General features: G+C 44.0%; 1 protein-coding gene and 1 long non-coding RNA gene across 4 annotated transcripts; one reads left to right on the top strand and one right to left on the bottom strand.

Moving 5' to 3' along the window:
• The first annotated feature begins 802 nt into the window (after positions 1 to 802).
• Positions 803 to 18380, top strand: Golga7 (golgi autoantigen, golgin subfamily a, 7). Of its 3 annotated transcripts, NM_001042484.1 has the most exons (6): positions 2626 to 2686; positions 2900 to 3032; positions 9305 to 9457; positions 13742 to 13843; positions 14913 to 14975; positions 17075 to 18380. In NM_001042484.1, the coding sequence occupies exons 2-5, from the start codon at positions 2922 to 2924 to the stop codon at positions 14958 to 14960; spliced, it is 414 nt and encodes a 137-aa protein (NP_001035949.1). In that variant the 5' UTR covers positions 2626 to 2686; positions 2900 to 2921; the 3' UTR covers positions 14961 to 14975; positions 17075 to 18380. The 3 variants fall into 3 exon arrangements, with proteins under 3 accessions (XP_006509242.1, NP_001035949.1, NP_065610.2); XM_006509179.4 differs by having other exon boundaries at positions 803 to 3032; positions 14908 to 14975; positions 17075 to 18375; NM_020585.2 differs by having other exon boundaries at positions 2626 to 3032.
• On the bottom strand, positions 6722 to 21926 carry Gm39141. The gene is made up of 3 exons (XR_870246.2): positions 21838 to 21926; positions 8835 to 8931; positions 6722 to 8399 (listed from the first exon to the last, which is right to left on the bottom strand). It is a non-coding gene; the product is annotated as a predicted gene, 39141 (long non-coding RNA).
• Between the last annotated feature and the right edge of the window lie 4 nt (positions 21927 to 21930).

The following is a 21930-nucleotide window of genomic DNA, read 5'->3' as shown; positions in this document are numbered from 1 at the left end:
AAGGTACTGTGAAAAATGAATCTATCCTAAGTCTACCAAGGATGAAGGAGAAGAAGAAGAAGAAGAAGAAGAAGAAGAAGAAGAAGAAGAAGAAGAAGAAGAAGAAGAAGAAGAAGAAGAAGAAGAAGAAGATGATGATGATTAGTGTCTTAGTTAGGGTTTTACTGCTGTGAACAGACGCCATGACCAAGGCAAGTCTTATAAAGAACAACATTTAATTGGGGCTGGCTTACAGGTTCAGAGGTTCAGTCCATTATCATCAAGGTGGGAACATGGCAGCATCCAGGCAGGCATGGCGCAGGCAGAGCTGAGAGTTCTATGTCTTCATCCAAAGGCTGCTAGTGGAAGACTGACTTCCAGGCAACTAGGGTGAGGATCTTAAGCCCACACCCACAGTGACACACCCATTCCAACCAGGCCACACCTATTCGAACAAGGCGACACCTCCAAAAGGTGCCACTCCCTGGTCCAAGAATATACAAACCATCACAATTAGTTTTTGTTGTTATTGTTTTGTGTAATGAATAAGTGCATAAGATACATTAGATACTAAAAGTGTAAAACGTACTGTGAAGCTCCACAGCTTCTGTTCTGGGTGTCACTTCTAACTGGATAGAAGTTCATTTGTATAGATTTGGGGTCTGGCTAATTTTGGTGTGTGTTGTCTTTATTTATTTGCAAGCCTGTTAATAATAAAGTTTATAAAATTAAAAAGGGAAAAATGCCTTTACAGGATTCACCAATAAAAATAAATTGAAATCTCAACCTCTTTTTAAAAAAACATACACAGACTTGTAGGCTAATTCTATAGAAGCTTTATTTGCAATTCTAAAACTGGAAATTTCCTGTCTATCAACTAATGTGCTGGTTTCAGTATACTTGATCCAGGGATTGGCACTATTTGGAGGTGTGGCCTTACTGGAATGGGTGTGGCTATCTTAGAGGAACTGTGTTACTTTGGGGTTGGTCTTTAAGACCCTTCTCCTAGCTACCTGGAAGCTTGTCTTGTCCTGTTTGCCTTTGGAACTTTCAGTTCTTTCTCCAGCACCATCCCTTTCTGGAAGCTGCCATGCTTCCCACCATGATGATAATGGACTGAACCTCAGAACCAGTAAGCCAACCCCAATTTAATGTTACCCTTAATAAGAACTGCCTTGTAGCCGCGCGGTGGTGGCACACGCCTTTAATCCCATCACTCAGGAGGCAGAAGCAGGCGGATTTCTAAGTTCGAGGCCAGCCTGGTCTACAAAGTGAGTTCCAGGACAGCCAGGGCTATACAGAGAAACCCTGTCTCAAAAAACCAAACAAACAAACAAATAAAAAACTGTCTTGGTCATGGTTTCCCTTCACAGCAATGGAAACCCTGAGGCAGTACGTGAATGAATAAATGGGGAAAGTCACAGAAATGAAATTACGTATGGCACAACAGAGGAATCTCAGTAGAATCTATACAATAAGAAGGAGACGAAAAACTCTGATTCAATTTAAGTGAAAGTTAAGAAAACACAAGTTTGTTTCTAGTGACAGAAAGGTTAGTACTGGGCAAAGGGGGTCTGCTGAATGGCTGAAAGGTATGACTGTAAAGAGTAAGGAAGTTTTTAGAGGTGGTGTTTATTATCTTGATTGTACTGATGGTTTAAGGGCATGGACGTGGTAGAAGTTAACAAATTATGTCCACGTTAAATGAGTGGGTTTACTATACACCCTTTATTGGGATAAAGCTATTCATTTTTGAGACAGGGTCTCACCATGACGATCTGGCTGGCCTGGTACTATTTAGGTAAACTGGGGTGGGCTTGAACTCAGAGATCACCAGGGAGTGGACGACCTCTGCCCTGTCCCCCGCCCTATGCTGGAAATTTTTTTAATGCTATTTTTAAAACCCCAAAAGAGAAATCAATTATCGTGACAACTGATCAAGTATCTAATCAATTATCAGTATACTAAAAAGTTGTACTAGAACATCGCCACCACCAGACGTGCATAGGGATTTTCCTGGATGTCTTGCAAAGATACAGTCAGTAAAGTGGGGACCAATGAGAGAGAACTGTTGTTGGTCCAGTCGGGTCACCTAAGCGGGTATAGCTGGTGTACATGTCTCTGGGACGAAAAAAACCAACACCTCAAGAAGAATTGGAGAAGGGATGCAGGATAATGCAGAACAGGAATACCATCTCCTCACTCTCGTTCAAGAGGGTTCCAGGGGCCAAATGCATCCCCAGTAGTGCGCTTTGTAGTTGTAAATATCTGTGTCTGTTGGAATTGGAGAGTGACGGTTGTTTTTGTGGAGCGAGGTGGGTTAGCCCACGTGAAAGCTGGAACGCTTAATCAAGAAGGGAACTATTCCTGTGCCCACAAACCACTTCACCACAACCAACAGGGAATTCCGAGTCTCTAACCCCGGCGTCTTTCCCGGAACTCCCGGATCCACCGATCACGTCCACCTCATCATCATCATCTTCTTCCGCCCGGAAGGGTTTCATTCGCCTACACTAGGAAGACTTCTCTCCCAGCCACCGCGCACCTCACCGCAACGCGCAGCCGCGGAGGCGTCGCTTTACGGCCGGAGGGGGCGGGGTGTCAACGTGCGGCACAGAAGGTGTTCGGGAGAGGCTAGGTTTTTTTGCGACAGGACGTAAGCGGCGACGGAGGTGGCGCGACAGCTGCTGGAGGGCCGAGGAGGCGGGTTTGTGTTTCCAGGGCCGAACCAGGATGTGGGGGGGCGCGGGTCCTGGGCTTGGGTAGCTTGGAGTCCCTCGGCTACAGCCATGAGTGAAGGGGATCGGCGAGGGGGGAGGCCTGGGGCGTCTTTGGGCGGTGGGTGGCTCCGAAGGGCTGGCGGGCCGGAGAGCCGGCTCTAGGCCGGCCATCTGACCCCGTGTCTTGCCCGAACTCGCAGAGCGGCGGGTCCTGTCCTCGCCATGAGGCCGCAGCAGGCACCGGTGTCCGGGAAGGTGTTCATTCAGCGAGACTACAGCAGCGGCACGCGCTGCCAGTTCCAGACCAAGTTCCCCGCGGAGCTGGAGAACAGGGTATGCAGCCCGGCTTCCCCTGCTCCTGGCCCTGCTCCTGGCCCTGCCCCTGGCCCTGGGGAGGGGAGAGTCCCTGGAGCGGGAGGGAGTGTCTCACGGTTCGGGAGAGCATGAGACGTCAGGATTCATGGGAAAAGATATACGAAGGAGGTACGGTCTAGTATTTGGAGAAAGACCACTAAGGCTAATGCTCAGAGTACAGTGATCATATAGAACTTTTAGGATGCTGGCCCGCAGTCCACCCAAGAGTGTCCTTAACAGGATGCCGACACACACACACACACACACACACACACACACACGGTACTTGACACCTGGTTGAAGCTCACACACACACACACACTCACTCAGTTATTGACATCTTGATGAGGTGCTAATTCCTGGAACTCCAGGCCACCTCATACCTCCTGTGGTAACCTATATCCTACTGCCTCAGACACGCGAAAGACAGCGTCATAGTCATGACTGGTATCTGTGGTCACTGTGCTGGTCATACTGTTCAGCTGAAAGGGTTTATTAGGGATGTGCTCGGCAGTCCAGACAGGCCTTCTTGGAACCTGAAAAACGTACACGGTCCCGGGCAGGAACGGCAAAGGAACTTGTAGCTGAACCAACCCTGACTCCCAGTCATTATCACTGGGAACTTCCTGTTTGCCTTGCATATCAAAACGGTCATGGGGCAGAGGTCCTTTGGGCAACCTTGTAAACAAAGATGAGATTTGTGTACCATTCCTTCAGATTTAACCACACCAAAAAAAAAACAAAAAAAATCTACTCGTCTACCCAATGTGATCCTCCTTTTGTTCTTCAGCGATATTACTCAGATTCTATTTCCTGTTCATAAATCAGTTTCTGAAGGATGAGGAACTTGGAGGGTAATTAAGCATGGTGTGGGTGTGGGGCTAAGAAATGCTGCTTGTGGACTAGGTAGGTGGAGATGAGTGTGTACTAGAGAAATGTGTGCCAGCCATTTAAAATCAGAGGGGTGGTTTGTAGGCTGGGTGTGTGGCTTAGTGCACAGAGCCTGTTTTTTCCAGGTTGAAGGCCCAGGGATCTATCCCCAGCACTACATACTTACTCAGGCCAACTACCAGCTACTAGGAAATCTAAGGCTGGAAGACTGCATGTTCCAGGCCAGCCTAGGCAGTTTGAAAAGACCATGCTCTGAAATAGCTTGGAAAAGGTGGTGATCCTGAGATAATTCAATGGTAGACCACTTGTCTAGGATGTGTGGGGCTCTGGTTTCAATCCCAGTACTGACTGATTGTTAGGCTAGAAAATTCTTTATTTCATTACCTTCTCCTTAAGTGGGATTTATGGCTGTTGGCAAGTTAGTGGCACAGTTGCCCTTCTTGAACTGCAAATTAAAGATGAAGCAAGCTTTGAAAAGATACTGTGTAAACAGTGTGTGGTCATGGACACCTGTAACCTGGCGCCCAGGTGCCAGAGGCAGGAGGATCCTGAGTCCTAAGCCAGTATGGACTGCATTGCAAAACTCTTGTCTCAGGGAGAGTGAGGAGGGAGAGGATAACAGGTTTTGATTGACTTGTTTGTGACATGCCATTTAAAGGCCTCTGTTGGTTTATAAGTCAGACTTCTCTCTTTATTGAGCCAGGCACGTATATGCGACATCAGGCATTCGCCTTTCATTGTGGATGGTAGAACCTTTCCTTAATAATCTTAGGTTTAAAACCCCCATGTAGTCACACACACCTTTACAGGAAATTGATGCTGCTGAACTCTGCCGTCCAAATTGGTACTTGATTGACTTGCTAAACCGCAGAATGGGTAGTGGTGTGTGTGTGCTATGTGCCTTTGACTCTCTTACTGTTGAGTTAAACACTTACGTAAACCACTTGGGGAGGCTTTTATGGGTATGTGCTGATGATACGTTGACGTTCTCTTGACTTTGTGTGATGGGGCGTTGAGAGGCTTATTTCTCTGCTGACCTAGAAGTAGTGGTGCTGCGCTGCGCTGCGCTGTGCTGTGCTGCGCTGCGCTGTGCTGTGCTGTTGCCAGGTCTGGCTTTCAGTCCGTGGGAACATCACACTCGCCAGTGTGATGAGAAACTAATGCACAGATGTCCTATTTGACATGATATTTAAAAATGCACGCATGCTATTTGAGGGCACAGAATTGTGTCAGCTGAGCACTGTACTCCGCTGCCTGTTACAGTGTGATGCTTTGATGCCTGAGAGCCCAGCTGCCCCAGTCGTTCTTCAAACGAACCTTTGTTGTTGTTTTAGCTAGAATGCCAATGTTTTAGTCCCCCTAGTCTTCTGGGAGAAGAAAATCCAAACGGACTGTAGTAGAGACGAATTCTACTTAATCTAGTCAGCAGGAATAACCTTTGACTTTACGATATGTTTGTGATCGCTTTAGCTTCAGCAGTGTGTATTTCATCAAAAACAAAACTTCTGAGAAAACCATTCCTAGGTCCATTCCATTTTAAATGGTGTTTATTGGGCCATGTTTTGGTTGGTTGGTTGGTTGGTTGGTTTTTTGGGGTTTTTTGGGTTTTTGAGACAGGGTTTCTCTGTGTAGTCCTGGCTGTCCTGGAACTCACTCTGTTGACCAGGCTGGTCTCGAACTCAAAAATCTACCCGTCTCTGCCTCCCAATTGCTGGGATTAAAGGCATGCACTACCACTGCCCAGCATGGGCCATGTTTTTTTTTTTTTTTTTGGGGGGGGGGGTCCATTTTTGCATATCTCCAAATTTCCAATACAGTTTCTGAATTACTATCCAAAGACCTTTGGAGGACTGATGACTATCTTAATGTGCCTAGACACAACAGATTTTTAAAACTCCTGGATTTTTTCTCTAGAGCTTAAGTCCAGTTGTGTCACTTGATCACATTAAAATATAGCACAGACATATCATGTAGTCTGGATTTTTAAGCGACATTAACAGAATAGTTTGTGTAGAGAAACCTCAAGTTTCCCCAGCTGTGCCATGAGTGTATCTGCATATACTCTGGGTATTGTCAGAGGCAGTGGATTTGTGAGCTGTCTGGAACTAAAAATTAGAATAAAATCATTTTCTTGTATTACAAAAAAATATATATATATATAGCACAGAGACAGTTTATTGTGCTAACGCTGTATTTACACAAGCCTTGAGTGTGGGCCTGCAGGGGTGCAGTGCAGAAGAGTGAAAACAGTGGTGTAGACAGTGTGCAGACAGTAGTGTAGACAGTGTGTAGACAGTGTGCAGACAGTAGTGTAGACAGTGTGTAGACAGTGTGCAGACAGTAGTGTAGACAGTGTGTAGACAGTAGTGTAGATGATGTGTTGCAGTGATGTGTCATACTGTCGGCATCACTCACTGCAGCTGCCAAGTACCGGCTGTCTTTGTTGCACTTCTGCAAAGTGGACGATTAGGATTATTTGTTCTGGTATTACCACAAGCAGGGAGCGATGCATTGAGCTGCTGGTGACCCTGGTAGTAGGCGGTAGGAATTTCCAGTTCCATTACAGTCTTAGGGGTCTACTGTCTGTATGCACACCCAGAGCTCAGAACATTATGGCGCCCATAACTGTTAGCACTGTTTGCTCCTACCACATTCTTTTCTATTAACTTTTTAACAATCACATAGACTGCATAAGTACATGCCCTAAGGTTGGCGCTCAGGGCTTTGTGCATGCTAAGTAAATGCTCAACCACTGAAAACTCAATTTTCTTGTAATATGCTTTTAAACGACTTTATTCCTTTCCATCTTCATTCTTTAAAAAGAACTGGCCACAGCTTTGTTTATTAACCTGCCCTAGATTTGCCTCCATCTTGCAGTCTGTGGGACTCTGAGAATAATTAGTATTTCTAGTTCAAAGAGCAGTTTCTAGATCCAGAAGAGCGATTCTAATCTGGAAGAGATAAGGTAATCCTGATTGGATGCCATTCTTCTGAATGACACTGTATAAAGAAATGTAAACAATAGAAGAGTGTCTCAGATCACAGGATTGCAGACAGTTGAAGTAGCCATGAGAGTTAGATGTTCAATGCTCACTGACCACCTGAAGCGTTAGTTAGTTCAGGCATCACTGCACTGTGCTTGTTTTCAAGGTAGGAGCATTATGGCTTCCGTCCTCAGTGACCTTTTTTTCTTTAAATGTGTGTGGGGATGGCCGTTTCGAGACAGGGTCTCACTCTGTAGCTCAGACTGTACTGAAATTCACTATGACGACCTGCCTGGCCTCACTCACAAAGATTCAACCGCCTCTGACTCCCAGGTGCTGGGTTAGAGGTGTACACTCTGCCCAGCTCTCAGTGACCAGTCTTGACCCTGGCTTGGAGTCAGAGAAAAATAGTGGGAAGCGGGCCGGCTCTCAGTGTCCTTGTCCACCTGGCCCTGGTCATGGTAACTAAGGGCAAACAACGATTACAACTGCTTCTGACCTGAGAGCTTTTAAGAGCTCAAGGACAGGGTCATAAAATACTATCTACTCTCAAATTTACTTCTTGGATTGGAGATGCGGCTCAGTGTAGAATGCTTGCCTAGGACGTTGCTCTGGGTCAGAAGGGCCGTGTCAGATGAAATGCTCTACTACGAATGGGCATTTTAAATTCTAGGATAACAGAAATTGGAAGTCTGCAAAATATTGTTAGAAGAAGAAAGTAAAAACAAATAAGTTTTTAGAGTCCTTGGCTAATGTGCAGGAAGCCATGGGTTCTGTCCCCTGCTCCACATAAAATGAGGTGTGATAGTTTATGTCTTTAATCCTTGAAAGATGGAGACGCCAGAAGGACCAGGACATGAACATCATTCTGTCTGTAGCTCTGTAAGGAGTTTGAAGACATCCTGGAGTGCATGAGACCCTGTCTCACAAAAAGAAGGACAAAGGCATGGCTGGAGTAAGGAACAGGATGGCAGCAGCAGAATTGTGCTGTCACTTAATGCAGGGACGTGGCCTGAGAGGTGGTTGGAAGGCAGCTGCCTTCTCCGGGCAGCATGTGTTACATCTTTGCCATGAAATTAGTGATACAGTTTCTGGGACACACATCGCCCATCCTTAACTAAAATCTCTCCAAGACAAATAGCCAGTGTGTTAGTATTAAGTAGGGTCATGGTGTCATTAGAGGTGGGATGGCTTTACTATGAAGCTGGGTCAGTTAGAGATTTTTGCTCTTCTCAGTAATATGAGCATCAAGTCACAAAATCTGCTGCTGCAAAAGAGGAGCCCGAGAAAACAACAGAGCTTGCCACTTGACAGCTCTGCTTAAAGTAGTCTTTGCTCAGCGTTCAGATGCTTGTTTTAGGAATACAGACTCTCAATCGGAAATGGTGGTGCATACCTTAACCCCAGCATTCAGACAGCCAAGGCATGGAAATCACAAGTATGAGGCCATCCTGGGCTATGTAGTGAGACCCTGTTTGGAAAAATAAATGAATAAATACTCTTCCAAGGTAAAAGGAACCTCTAATTGTGTGCCCTTATAATTAAGGAGGTGCATGTATAAAAGACTAGCCATAGCATTATAGGTGCTCAGAATACAAATATCCATGATTAGAAAGACTATCATTAGAATTTGAGTATAGAGAAGTAGTATTTTGAACCTTCACAATATCCAGTATCCCATAAGATGGATAAAGTTAAACTCTAAGTAATTGTATTAGTGTCAGAGGTCTGGACTTAGTTACATGAAAAGTTATTTGCCTTATCTTTTGGGGTTTGTTTGATTTTTAAGACAAGGTCTCATGAGGCCAGGCTGAACTCACATTTACTATATAGCTAATGTCTTAATTACTGTTCTGTTGCTGTGAAGGGTTACTTATAAAAGAAAGCAATTTGTTAGGGGCCTTACAGTTTCAGAGGTGAGTAGACTCCATGACCAACACGGTAGGGAGCATGGCAGCAGGCAGGCATGGCACTGGAGCAGTCGCTGAGAGCTTACATCTGACCTGCAAGTTAGGAACAAAAAAGCTAACGTGAGTGGCCAGAGTCTTTTGAAACCTTGAAGCTCACCCCCATTGACACCTTCAACAAGGCCATACCTTCTAATTGTTAGCAAACAGTTCCGCAACTGGTGACCAGGCATTCAAACATGAATGTGTGGGGCCATTCTCATTCAAACCACAGCCCAGAGTGACCTCGAACTACTGACCCTGCCTTGGCATTCGTCTGCTGGAGTCACAGCATATTTCCTTGCCTGTTCTATTTATTGTCTTTTAAATTTGGAACCTTGTCAAGACAACAAGGTATGTCTGGTAGCAAACAATGAGTTGGCCATCTTCGTCTCTAGAGCTTACTTTTAATTTTTTTTCTTCCCTACAGATTGACAGACAGCAGTTTGAAGAAACAGTTCGAACTCTAAATAATCTTTATGCAGAAGCAGAGAAACTTGGGGGCCAGTCGTATCTTGAAGGCTGTTTGGCTTGTTTAACAGCATACACCATCTTCTTATGCATGGAAACTCATTATGAGAAGGTATGGCTACATTTGTGTTCAGTAAAATCTCTAAATACCATGAAAGAAGATAAGTCTCTACATATTAACAGTTGCTTTAAACTTGAGAAACCTCTATATAATTCAGATTTTGTTATTGCCCTTACTGTCCAGAGCACACAGAAGTGGGTCCTAAGTGTTTGTGAAATAGGTCAGCATGTACAAGTCTGCTTGGGGTGACAGGGCAGAGTTCAGACTCTACATGCAAAGTTAGTGCGGAAACTCAGTATGGCTCCATGTCTCCAGCTCTTTTGAGTCTTTTTTCTTCCCCCCTAAAGTTTCCGTTTTCGGTCATAGCCTCCAACTTGAGTCCTTCTCTCTGCAGCTGCCTGCCAGCTGGAGGGTTGCTGTTCGTCAGCTTGTAATGCTGAGAATGGAAACTCGCATCTCCCCATCCTGTTCAGTAGCCCCCCTCTCTGACTGCGAGACAGGGAGCTGGAGCATAGCTGGGAAGGGCTGCGCTGTTTTCAGTTGTCCCCTTTGTTATCGTGTCTCTGGCGATGCTCCGGCTTGCTCCTAGCCTGTCCAGTGCTGTCCTAACGCATCTCTCCTTGCTCTTTGCTTTCCAGCTCGCTTCCCACTGTCTTCAGAAAGCACAGCCTTACTTCCTCTGCCACTCCTAAGTCCTGACCTCCTCCTTTCCCCAGTTACGACTGGATCAGGAAAGATCCCCTGAAGCTGATGTCCAGTTGCCTCTCTAGCTCCATCTCCCACACCATTCCTCCATGTGTTTCTGCAGACAGGCAGCTGGATTAGAAGTGTAGATCTTATCTCTATAGCAGCAGCCACTCAGATTTCACGCAGAGCACAGATATCAGAAAGCAATGATTCTAAGTAGGCTTTGGGTGTGTGGGAAAAGAGCCCGAGAGAGGGAATGGTCGCACAAGTGAGGGAGCTCCACAGAAGCCCGAGCTGAGTCTGCTCGGATTAGGAGCGTGGCAGTTTGGGAGGAAGGAAAGGAATGATTTCAAAGGATATGCTGATGCTAGAACCAGGATTCAGGGAGGAGCCAACTTTAACAAGAAGAGGAAGTTGAACTCCCATAGAAAGAACATGGCCATCCAGCCACGCTCTTACGGAAGCATGTTTCTGGTGGAGTTACATCCTTTGGAGTGACAGTTGTAAGAGGGAAGTAGTATTGAGTACCCGACAAGTGATTCTGGCTATAGGATCTTGGATACATTCATTTCTTGGAAATCTCTCAACTATAAAATAGATCTTGGAATTAATATATAGCCTTGCATATAGTAAATATTTAATAAATATTCCCTTGAAGTAGATTTTAAAAATATTTTTATGTGTTTATATATTATATTGCACATATACACATGCCAGGGCACCAGTAGAGACCAGAGAACAACCTCGGGCCAGGCCCCTGTCCTCCGCTGTGTCTGACTGAGACTGGCTGGCTCTCTTTCTGTTGTTTGCCTCTGTGTTGTCCCAGGTAGCTGGCACTCAAGCCCCCTGTCTCCCGTGGGCGTGCTGGACCATAGATGCTTGTGCTTCTGTTTCCAGCTTCTGCATGCGCTCCGGGGACCTCAGCTCAGGTCACCCCATCCCATGTCCGCTAGTTCTTTATGAAAAGGCAAGAATGAATCCTTTAGACACCAGTGTTTTAAACATTAAGATTTCTTATTCTACAAAGAGTAAACCAGATATAATGTTTACACTTTATCATGTGGGTTAAATTTCTTAAAATTGCCAATAATCCTTTTAAAGCTTGCTTGAACAATTATCCACTTTGTTACTTGTAATATGCTATTTATTGATTTTTTTTTTCAGTAAAGATAAAGAGGATAGTGTTAGTTCTTAACAATTGGGCTTGGAGGAGGTTTTCCTCACTGTCTGCTTTGTTTATCAACTAGAATGCATCCCTTCTGCCTGGGCTGTAATTAGAACACTTAAGTCTTTTCTGAAAATGCCAAGGCTCTGTCCTCAGCCTGGCTCGTGCACCTTTCTTGCAGCCCGTCTAGAGCCCCGTTCCCGGCAGGGACAGTTGTCTGTTCTGGAGGTGTCATAATGGTTCACTCTGTACTCTAGGTGAGGTTGTAGTGGGTGTTTGGAAACAAGGTCATTTCGTTTAATACTTTGGTTTGTTTGACATTGCTTTGCACTGTAAGAGCCGGTGAGATGGCTCAGTGGATAGAGGAGCTTATGTGTAGGCCTGATGCTCTGAGTCTGAGCCCTGGATTCTGCAGGGTGCCTGGAGAGAAGTGACTCCCGATAACTGTGCTCTGTCCTTCACACACATGCCCTGCCTCGGGCACACACTCATACACACATAGACATGAAATGTTAATTTAAGTATGATTAAAATGTCATCTGAACGTCTTTGGGGACAGAAGTGTCAGGTGCAGTTTGGAATAGCTGCCCAAATGAACTCTAGGGCATTACCAGAGTGGAGTTACTAGGAATGGAGAGTCTAGAAACAACTTTTATTATTTTCTCCAAAATAAGGATTTGGAATTTTCCTTTTAGAGAGGGAGGGAGTAAAGGGGGAGACAGGAGAGAGAATGAGAATGGCTCATTTGTTTCTGAACTAATAGCCAGATGCACATAAATGGTTCTAAAATTTAAACAGGAACTTTGCCCAATAAAGTTAGGCTTAAATCAAATAAAAGGAATGTCATTCTTGCTAATGACCTGTGTCCAAGAGGAAAGCTGTTTTAAAGCAGCCATTCCTAAAGCCATCCATGCATCCATGATGTGTGTCCACCACTGCTCTGGGGCTGAGGCAGACATGGTCTCGGGTTTCTCATTCTGGTGCCCAAGGAAAGGAAGTTGGAAAGATGACTGAAAGTCCTGAGCTGAGCCTGCTTACGGGCTCCTTCCTTCCACTTGTTAATTTAGGGTTATTGACAAACTGGGAAGATAAAGCCTGAGGGGTTTGCTCATAATGACCAGGAATAGTTCAGATTCTTCTAAGCTGAAAATAAGACACTGATGCTCACATTGCTTCAGGTAATTAGACTTCAAAAATTGTCATTTTTAGAAATACTGTTTTTAATTCACTGAAGAACCATGTAGATTGCTCTTTCAATAATATCCATTCACACCAGACTCTAAATAGCATATACATAAATAGTTATTTATTTCCTTTCAATAAGAAAACTAATCAAACCTCATAGAGCTTTGTATTTTAAGATAGTTTACACTAAAATATCTCAGCTGTAACATCTCCCTCCTTCATTGCCTATCCTGTATGTTTGTCTGTACTCGTATCCAGTGCTCAGCGTGGGGCACATCAGTGCCCTTAGTGGACGCCCGACATGCAGTGATGCTTTGTGTTCCTACATTGCTTTTCCTCTCTCTGTTGTGAGCAAGTTTGTACACTCATCATTTTCTCACAGGGAAAGTCTAAGGAAGTGCTGGGTAACTTAGCCGTCCTCTGGAGTGAGGCTCTGCTGACTGGAACCTGAAGTAGAGCATGGAGCCCCTGACGGCAGAGAACACCGCTGAGATACTTTCTCACACTGTCGGAACCGCCCTTAGTAAAGCTGACGATTTGGCTGTTTCTCAAAGTTCCTTTGTGTCCTATCTGGGTTTTGTCTACATTTGTTTTGACTTTTACAAGCTTAATACTAAATTTATAATTTGAAGTTCCTGTCTAGGAAGTAAGAGCAAAACTACGGCGTATCAGTGTATGCAAACATAGAGATGATTCGAGACATCTGTGCCCCGAGGCTGCCCCAGCACTGATATCTGTGTGCTCTCCACATGGAATGAGCATCCCAGCAGAGTGACAGAGCTCCCTTTTGTTACAGACCAAGCCATTACTTGAAATGCTGAAAACACACAAAGGGAGAAAAGATAGTTCTTACACAGGAGACCGAGAGTGAGCCTCACTTGAGAAGAGGCCGTCTTAACTGATGGCAGCTTATGGATAGTAGGAGATGGACGTGTGTGTAAGCAGCTTAGTCCCTGTAGCAGGGCAGAGGTGAGGGGAAGGGTGGCTTCTCACTGAATGTGTGTGTGTTTGCACTGTCCTGCGCTCCAGCACAGTACACAGTGTGTCCCGTGTACAGCTGATAACTGTGTCCCGTGTACAGCTGATAACTGTGTCCTGTGTACAGCTGATAACTGTATCCTGTGTACAGCTGATAACTGTATCCTGTGTATAGCTGACAGCAGCCAGGTAACCCAGTCTCTTGTTTGCTTTACAGAAATCAACATGACTTGCATTGAAAGCCAACTCACTGAATATTTTGAGATCTAGCTAACAGGTCAGATGGAATGTGTTAAAAGCTGTGGTGTTTCCTCTGGCAGGTCTTGAAGAAAGTCTCCAAATACATTCAAGAACAGAATGAGAAGATATATGCTCCCCAAGGCCTCCTCCTAACAGACCCCATTGAGAGAGGACTTCGAGTTGTATCTTTTTAGTCCAGCTCAGAAGGTCTAAATATTTCTTAAAAAAAAAAAAGTCATGATGGTATTATTTGGCCTTGGCCAGAGAGAATTTAACTTTTACTCCTTCTTAGGTGTGTCTTCAGAATTGTTACGTGAATGATATACCATAGGCATCCCTTTCCCAGCATGTTCTTAAACCGTGGCTTTCTGAACTTGGCATTGTCTGGGTCTCTGGACTGTTTAGTGTTCTGGTTCCCATCTTCCTTGGTTCTGACAACATCTTGTAATAGTGAAGCTTGTAAGAGTGACATGTCCCAGCTGCAGGAACTCTGCGCACAGAGCCCCTTGAAGTGTGCAGTGAGACATGCCATCCAAATGAACTGCAGTCTACAGGTCCATCTGGCCAGTTGCAAGCTGTTACAGCTGCCAGTGGATCATCTCATCGTCTTCGGCTCAATGTCCGTAGTGTAGAGGCAGGAGGCCTTGAGAAATTAAGTGGATTTAGTAAATTGGAAAAACTGCATTTACTTAATAAAGTGATGATTAAGTGATTTTAAGCTAGTCACATAATCCTAGGCCCTGCGGTGATAATTTTCGCAGTTTTAATGTACTCTCCAGCAATGGTTCTTTTAAGGGTCATGAACCTTCTCCCACACAAATATTTTCATATAATTTGAGGGCATTTTTGAGTCCCTCGATCTCTCTGAGTTCTCAGTTGTGAGTCTACTACTAGCTACACATACAGAATACTTCCCAGGGGCTAGAGAGGTGGCCCGGCCATTAGCGCTCACTGGCTGCTCTCGCAGACTCTGGCTTGGTTCCCAGTGCTCAGTGACAGCCATAATTCCAACTCCAGGGCATCCATGCAGACAGAGCATATTTACAAATACAAAAGAAAATACTTTGCAGATTTTTTTGTAAAACTAGTGTTTTAAAAGTAACTGCTCTCATAATTGCAGGTAATTTATTAAGCTTTCTGTAAAGCAGAAAAAGTGAATCTGCACACAGCAGACCGTGCAGACTGTCTTGCTGTAGTCTGTCTGCTTCGTGTGTTACATTCTCGTGTTTTCTTAACGGCCATGCTGTTCAGATTGAAATCACCATCTATGAAGACAGAGGTGTGAGCAGTGGAAGATAAACCACAGAGTTACAGGTGAGTGTGAAATCCATGGTTTATAGATCAGTTTTAAAATGTTAGTTATGCACAGCTTTCCCCCCTGCTTGTAAATAACAGGTTAAATCATGTACGGTAGTCTATTGATTGTGTAAGCTCAAGCTAATCACAGGTTCATTTTGTATTTTAAATGTATATGTAGCCCAAATCTACTTGGTTATACACTTTAATTTTTAGTTTCCCCTGTGTGTTCACTTTAGGCTGGTTCTTACTGTGATACTTAGGAGTGGATTTGGCTTGCTTTAATACTTTAGATGTGCTCTAGCCTCTTAAATGTTGGGTGTTACATATATCTGAGCCAGCCCAGAGATGTTTGTCTTTATGCCTTGTTTTTAAGGAAGCCAGGGGACATTTCAAGAGGGAGAGTGGCTTAGAGCCTTTCAAAGGAACTTAACCTGGAGGGTACAACATAAATTTCATTCCTTTGGTTAGAATGTTAATATTCTTGTATAGCCAGGTGATGCCCTTTAATAAATAGAAAAAATTAGTTACTGGTAATAAAAACCTGCAGTCAGATATGGTAGACTCCATGCCTGTGTTTGTCCAGCTCTCAAAGGACAGAAATGGTACTTCCTGTTCCCATCCATGTCAGTTGCACACTCTGCTGTGCCTCACGGGTGCTCCTGGTACTGGTTAACAAGCAGCACAAGACAGACTGGGTAAAGCACACACATCTTCTAGGGCAACAAAACGAGCAACCACTATTTCAGGGCTCCTCCTCTGCTGGCTATACTAACTGTTTATGAATCTCACAAGGTCTCTAGTTCACAGATGAGTAAACTGAGATAGAAATAGGCAGAGATCAAGGTCACACTACTAACACGGATTGGATGAGCTCAAGGCCCCTTGTATGGCACACTTGGCCTCAGTGATTTGCAGCAGAAGAATATAGAGAAAGGACAAATTGTTCCTGTCCTAATGTTAGCCCCTTCCTTCTCAGTGGCTTTCTTAAGAACCCATTTTGCTCCTGTTCACTTATTGATTAGACCAGTCTCTCAGCATTCCAAACTGGAGTGTTTCAGTTCTAGTTCATGTGTCACCTACAGTTTTGAAGCCAGAGGTCTCAATAATGACCTCCACATGTTTTATTTCCTTTTCATCTTCATTTTGAACACATAGCATTAGTTGTCCATACATTTCTCATGTACAGTTTCCAAACTGATATTTCTCATGTGAGGCACTGGGAACTTGGTTTTTGTTACATGCCACTGGAATAAGTTTATCATTTCTAGCTGCAGTGGCACGGCACAGCCATTTGTAACTGCTTTGTGCTGCTTTAATGAAATGTTTTTCTGAGGTGGTGTAAAGTTGTGAGCAATTATAGCTCAGAGCCTAATGTATCTATAGTAAGATAACAGTGAATGTTTGAGATGAGAAAGCGTTGCGTTTAGAACTTTTAGTTAGTTTCATGAATGCAAATATTTTTGTTCAATACAGTGTAGTTTTCAGAGTTCTATGTTGCTCACTTCCAGGATGCACTGTTGGGGATGATTATAAACTAGAACTTACTCAGTTTGACCTTTTTAAGAAAGTCTACGAGGTCTCTGTAGGTTGCAGTATTATTAAAGGGGAATTAGCATGAAATCAGAAACCATGGGAGGCCATTAGTAGAACTTTAAGAAAAAACTATGTGCCCTTTTCTAATATTGTGCATCCATATTAGACACATATGTGTTCTCTCTAAGATTGTCTATGATAAAGATGAAGTAGGGGCTGGAGAGATGACCGGCTGCCCCTCCAGAGGGGACTTGGCGTGTCCCCATGGCTGGAGCCCTCTCCTGGCCTCCACGGGCATTGCATGCAGGTGTTACACAGATAGAGGCAGGGGAAACACTGGTACGTGTACAGTAAAGGTTAAAGAAAGAGGTGAATACACTTGCCGTCACAGTAAGTCAGTGGTGACAGAAGTAGCTGCATTTGTCAGCATTGCGTGCGGCACGTTCTGAGTGACTAATCATCACAGACCTACTAAAGTCAGTATCAGCACAGCTCATTTGTAACACGTCTTAGAGGGTTGGGGTAGGTCGGGTTTGTTTTGGTTTTTGGCCTCTCTAAAGTGTGCTGTTCCCTTCTTACAGGTCCTGCCTCCAGCTGGGACCTTCGTCTATCCACTGGCCGATGGCAGAGTGTCCCTACCTCCTCTCCAGAGCGTTATTCTCTTGTCTCTGCTGCCAGAGCCACGGTGCCACACCTGGAGTGACCGCTCGTCACTCAGCATCCACTTTGTCTCCCAGTTGTGTAGGACTCTGTGATCTTTTGATTTGTTTCCAAGAAAATAAAGGAAGCAATTCTCTTTATAAATTCAAAGCCATTTAAAACACAGGCAGTTGGCCAGCCCAAGACAGAGTCGTTTTCTTACCAGATACCAGTGTCACTGGTTCTCCTTGTCCCTTGGGTCAGTTTCCTAGGTGGCTTTATGATCCCACAAGTCATGTCTTAGCTCAGTCCCTCCCCCAGATTAGTAGCAGGCTTTGAGGGTGTGTGTGCCTGTGGTCCGGCTGACCCGCCGCCCGAGTCCCCAAGCTACCAGCCTTGACGTGCTTCAGATCTTCAGATTGGTTTCTGCTGTTCAATTTCAGAGGCTCCTTGAGAGAATAATATATGTTACTTGTTTTAGTGTTGCAGTTATTATTAAGGCAGTATTTATGCAATTCCGGTTGTTTCTTTGAAAGCAGTTCTGTTAATGTGCATTACCTCGAGATGTTGGGGAGATGTTGTGTGTGTTGCTTGTTCATTCCACAGATAAGTAAGCACAATGAGCAGACCCTCAGCCATCAGCTCCACCTGCCCCAGCTCTGCCCGGTGTGGAAGAAGCAAGTGTCCTAAGCACCTAACTCTAGTTTTGTTACAAGTATAACTTAGGAGAAAAAATTGGTAGAAATAATACAGTATGTTGCTAATTTGTAACCTACTTTAAACTCTGATTTATAGCCTCACATACAGTATTCAGGGCACAGAAATCTTTTGATTGACTCAAGTAAGTTTTGGCTTCCGTGTAACTTCAAGTTAAAGTTAATTTTTTTCAGCTCTTCTTTATCTCTATACTCTCTTAGTATCGGAATTTCTTATGTTCTTTTAGGAATTTGAGAGCACTGTGTTTGGGAGAAGTTAGGAAACATAAGGAATGAATGAAGCAGTTGAACTTGGAGATACTGTAGGTGCTAATACTGGATCTAATCTTTCAGATTTAATTTGTTTTCTGGGCCTTGTAGTTACTCAGTAAACCCCTTAGATCTGTGTAATAATTTAATTGTATAACGCTCATTTGTTCCTTTAAAGCCTATTCTAGTCTGTCTGCCTTTTAAACTTGTTGCAATAATGTCGCCAAGATATAAACACATTAGTAAAACTTTTCTTAAATAAACCCTCTCTTGTCTTAGTCTATGTGATTTGATAAAGGGAATGCTATGGCATCTTATTTGGATGACAATATTGGAATAACTGATAAAGCATATCTAAGCATTTTTAATTTTTTTATTTAGCCTGTGCGTGCATGTGCGTGCTCTGTGTGAGTGTGCACATGCCATGCATGCACATGGAGGTCAGAATCATATCTTTCCTTCCACCATGAGGACACCAGGGATCAAACACAAATCAAGTTTGGTGGCAGGAGACTTTACCTGGTAGCATCTTACCCACCCTTACTTAATATGAATAGATAGTTTTCATTAGAAAAGAGTTATCAGAATTACTACTGTATCTTGGATCATCTGATGACTTTTAAAAAATAAGGTAGATATTTATCGAGAATACAAAATGGGACTGGTGAGGTGGCTCAGTGGATAAACAGACTTGCCACAACGCCCCATCCCACAGTTCATTCCCCCAGACCCACTTGATGGAAGAAGAGAACCAACTCCCACAAGTTGGAATGTGGCCAAGATGAGGTTCTGGACACTCAAGGTGGAGCTTCCTGGGCCTGCCAAGATGTTACCTTCTGACCTGTGACTCCAGCAGAGTGCTGAGCATGTATGAGGCCTGGCACGGAGAAATAATAAAATCTTCAGGTTCATAAGTCACCTTGTTTTTTTAAAGAATTTTCTGAAATTGGGTGTGGCTAGGCACACCTGGGATAGGAGGGCGGGTCTTGAGTTTAAGGGCAGACTGCTACAGAGTGAGACATTTGGGGACTGTCACTTACAGTTGGTTTTCTCTTTTTAAGAAAAGGCAAAGCCGGGTGTGGTGGTGCACACCTTTAATTCCAGCACTTGGGAGGCAGAGGCAGGCGGCTTTCTGAGTTCAAGGCCAGCCTGGTCTACAGAGTGAGTTCCAGGACAGCCAGGGCTACAGAGAAACCCTGTCTCGAAAAACCAAAAAATAAATACATACATACATACATACATACATACATACATACATAAGAAAAGGCAAAGAGGAGCCCTAAGAAACGACGCACTGACTGCTAGCATATGGTTCTTGATCACACATGTGTTCTCTGACCTCATTTCAGACTAGTTCATAGGCACGCCTTTAATCCCAGCACTCAGGAGGCAGAGGCAGGCGGATTTCTGAGTTCAAGCTACAAAGTGAGCTCCAGGACAGCCAGGGCTATACAGAGAAACCCTGTCTCCAAAAAAACAAAAAAACAACAACAAAAAAAAAGACATGAGCCAAATTCATATGCAAAATGTCTCGGTAACTACTAATCTGACATCTACCAAATGCCCAGGAACTTACTCAGACTGCAAACGTGCAACCGCTTTCCAGTTAAAGATTAGCATGTACAGCTCACCCAGTCTCATACTCCAGTTCCTGTTTGCATGGATGTTTCAAGGAGTGTATCTGAAAGCCACCACTAGTGCAAGGCATCACACCTGAGCCTTGGATGTATCAGACAGGCTCTCTGTACTGGGCTACGCTCTGCTCCCTGTACTTGTAATATGTGGCTTTTTTTATTTTCTATACGTTTGAAAATGTCTAGGTAATGCTCCCACGAAACAACTTGTATGTTGGGTATGGTGGCTAATTCCAGTAGAAGCAGCGGATCTCTGTGAGTTCAAGGCCATCCAGGACAACATAGTTAGATTAGCAGGGGTTGTGGAGGCAGGCTGTAGAGCAAACCACCTTGCATGTGTCTGTAAATTGCCTTGTCCGCAGTGATTGTCGCCCCTAGAAATGTTAAAGACAAAGAAGGAGAGGGAAAGAAAGGAAAGGAGAGGTGTGGAAAGTAACTTTCCTGACTTACAAGTGAGTGAAAGTAAAGAAGGGCCCAGTGTTGAGGGTAAAGCTGTATTACTCGCTTTCTGTAAAAGTCAAAGACAAGCCCCTCTCATAGACAAACACCCAGGGTGAGTTCAAGCAGTCACAGGACTCTCTGTAGGTCACGCCGGAAGCTTGTGATGGAGCAGTTTCTAGAATGACAGCTGCCTACAGAATCTGCTGTAATACACCAAACAGCCAAGGCTTCTGGTTTCTGGTTCTTGTCTCAGAAAATACAACTTCATAACCAACCTCACTAAGCTAATTTCTTATCACTCTGGGCTACTCTACAGATGTAATTTATTTTATCTGTTCCATGCTTATTTGATAATAAAATATCAATCTAATGATATGTGGAACAAAATATAAGCATCCTGTTAGCAGATGAATATTAAAATGTTTACGCCACCAGGAGGCAGAGGTGGGTGGATCTTTATGAGTTTGAGGCTAATCTGCTCTACATAACAAGTTCCAGGTTCGTCAGAGTTACATGATGAGGCCCTGTATCAAATAAAAATAAATAATGAAAATTTTTTGTACGTCAGTGATAAACTGTAGAAAGAGATTTTGTTTTACTTAGTTGCTGGGGACTGGACCCAGGTTAAATGCTAAGATTGTACTGTACCACTGCACCACATTCCCCCGCTCCCATCTATACAAATCATTTTAATTTAAAAAATAGGTATAATACCAAGAATCTTTAGGCTACCACAAATTCAAATTTCCATAACTTTCTATTAGTCCTGTTATTTCTTTTTGTTGTTGTTGTGGTTTTGTTTTTGTTTTTCGAGATAGGGTTTCTCTGTGTAGCCTTGGCTGTCCTGGAACTCACTCTGTAGACCAGGCTGGCCTCAAACTCAGAAATCCACCTGCCTCTGCCTCCCAAGTGCTGGGCTTAGAGGCCTGTGCCACCACACCCGGCTCAATCCTCTGTTATTTCTTACTCTTTCAAGTAGTAATATGTCAGGATGCATAATTTATAGGTATATAAAACTATAAAAATTTGCAATCTGATTCCATCTCTGAAGCTAATTAGGAAGTTTGGCACTTAAAAAATATAAGGGGCTAGGGGCTGGAGAGATAGATAGCTCATTGGTTTAGAGCACTTGCTCTAAACCAGAGGACTGGAGTTTGGTTGTCGGTACCCATGTGGAACAGCTCATAACCACATGTTATGAGCTCCATCAGGATCCAGTGCATTCTTCTGTCCTCAGCTGGCACCACACTCATGTGCAAGCACACATACTAACATACATGAAAATAAGGAAATATATCTATAAAAATAATCTTAAGGGGGCTCAGTGGGTAACAGCACTTGCTATGCGATCGTGACCTGAGCATGTACCACATGCGTATATTGCATTCACACTCACTAAAAAGGTAGAATCCTAGAAAGTCAGTAGGCATTCTTTCATCACCAAAAAGAACAACTCAAATAACATTAGAGAACAACTCTGCGCAAAAAAAAAATGTAAAGGAAGGACAATGGAGTGAGTCTCTTAAATGTAGTTTCAACACACATATATGAATCTGTGAACAGGTTTGGCAATGGAACCAACCCACACACAGTAAATGTTAAAGGAAGGAAGGAACTGGGCCCTGTACCGATTCGCCACAAGACGGCGCTGCCTGGTTTCCTTACTGTGAGCCGAACGCCCCCACGTGGCCGTCCCGAGACGGTGCCACCCGGCACTTCACTCCCGGCCTCCTTCCCCGCCTTCCGGAAGTATGTTCT

Source organism: Mus musculus, chromosome 8 (assembly GCF_000001635.26).
Source record: "Mus musculus strain C57BL/6J chromosome 8, GRCm38.p6 C57BL/6J".
In the NCBI taxonomy this organism is placed as follows: Eukaryota; Metazoa; Chordata; class Mammalia; order Rodentia; family Muridae; genus Mus; species Mus musculus.
This window is presented reverse-complemented; position numbering and strand designations above follow the sequence as displayed.

Bases quoted from the DNA above. Each gene is read 5' to 3' on its own strand.
- Golga7 (NM_001042484.1), top strand. From the start codon at position 2,922: ATGAGGCCGCAGCAGGCACCGGTGTCCGGGAAGGTGTTCATTCAGCGA. The intron at 3,033-9,304 runs GTATGCAGCCCG...TCTTCCCTACAG, and splicing joins CCGCGGAGCTGGAGAACAGG to ATTGACAGACAGCAGTTTGA. The intron at 13,844-14,912 runs GTATCTTTTTAG...CATGCTGTTCAG, and splicing joins TTGAGAGAGGACTTCGAGTT to ATTGAAATCACCATCTATGA.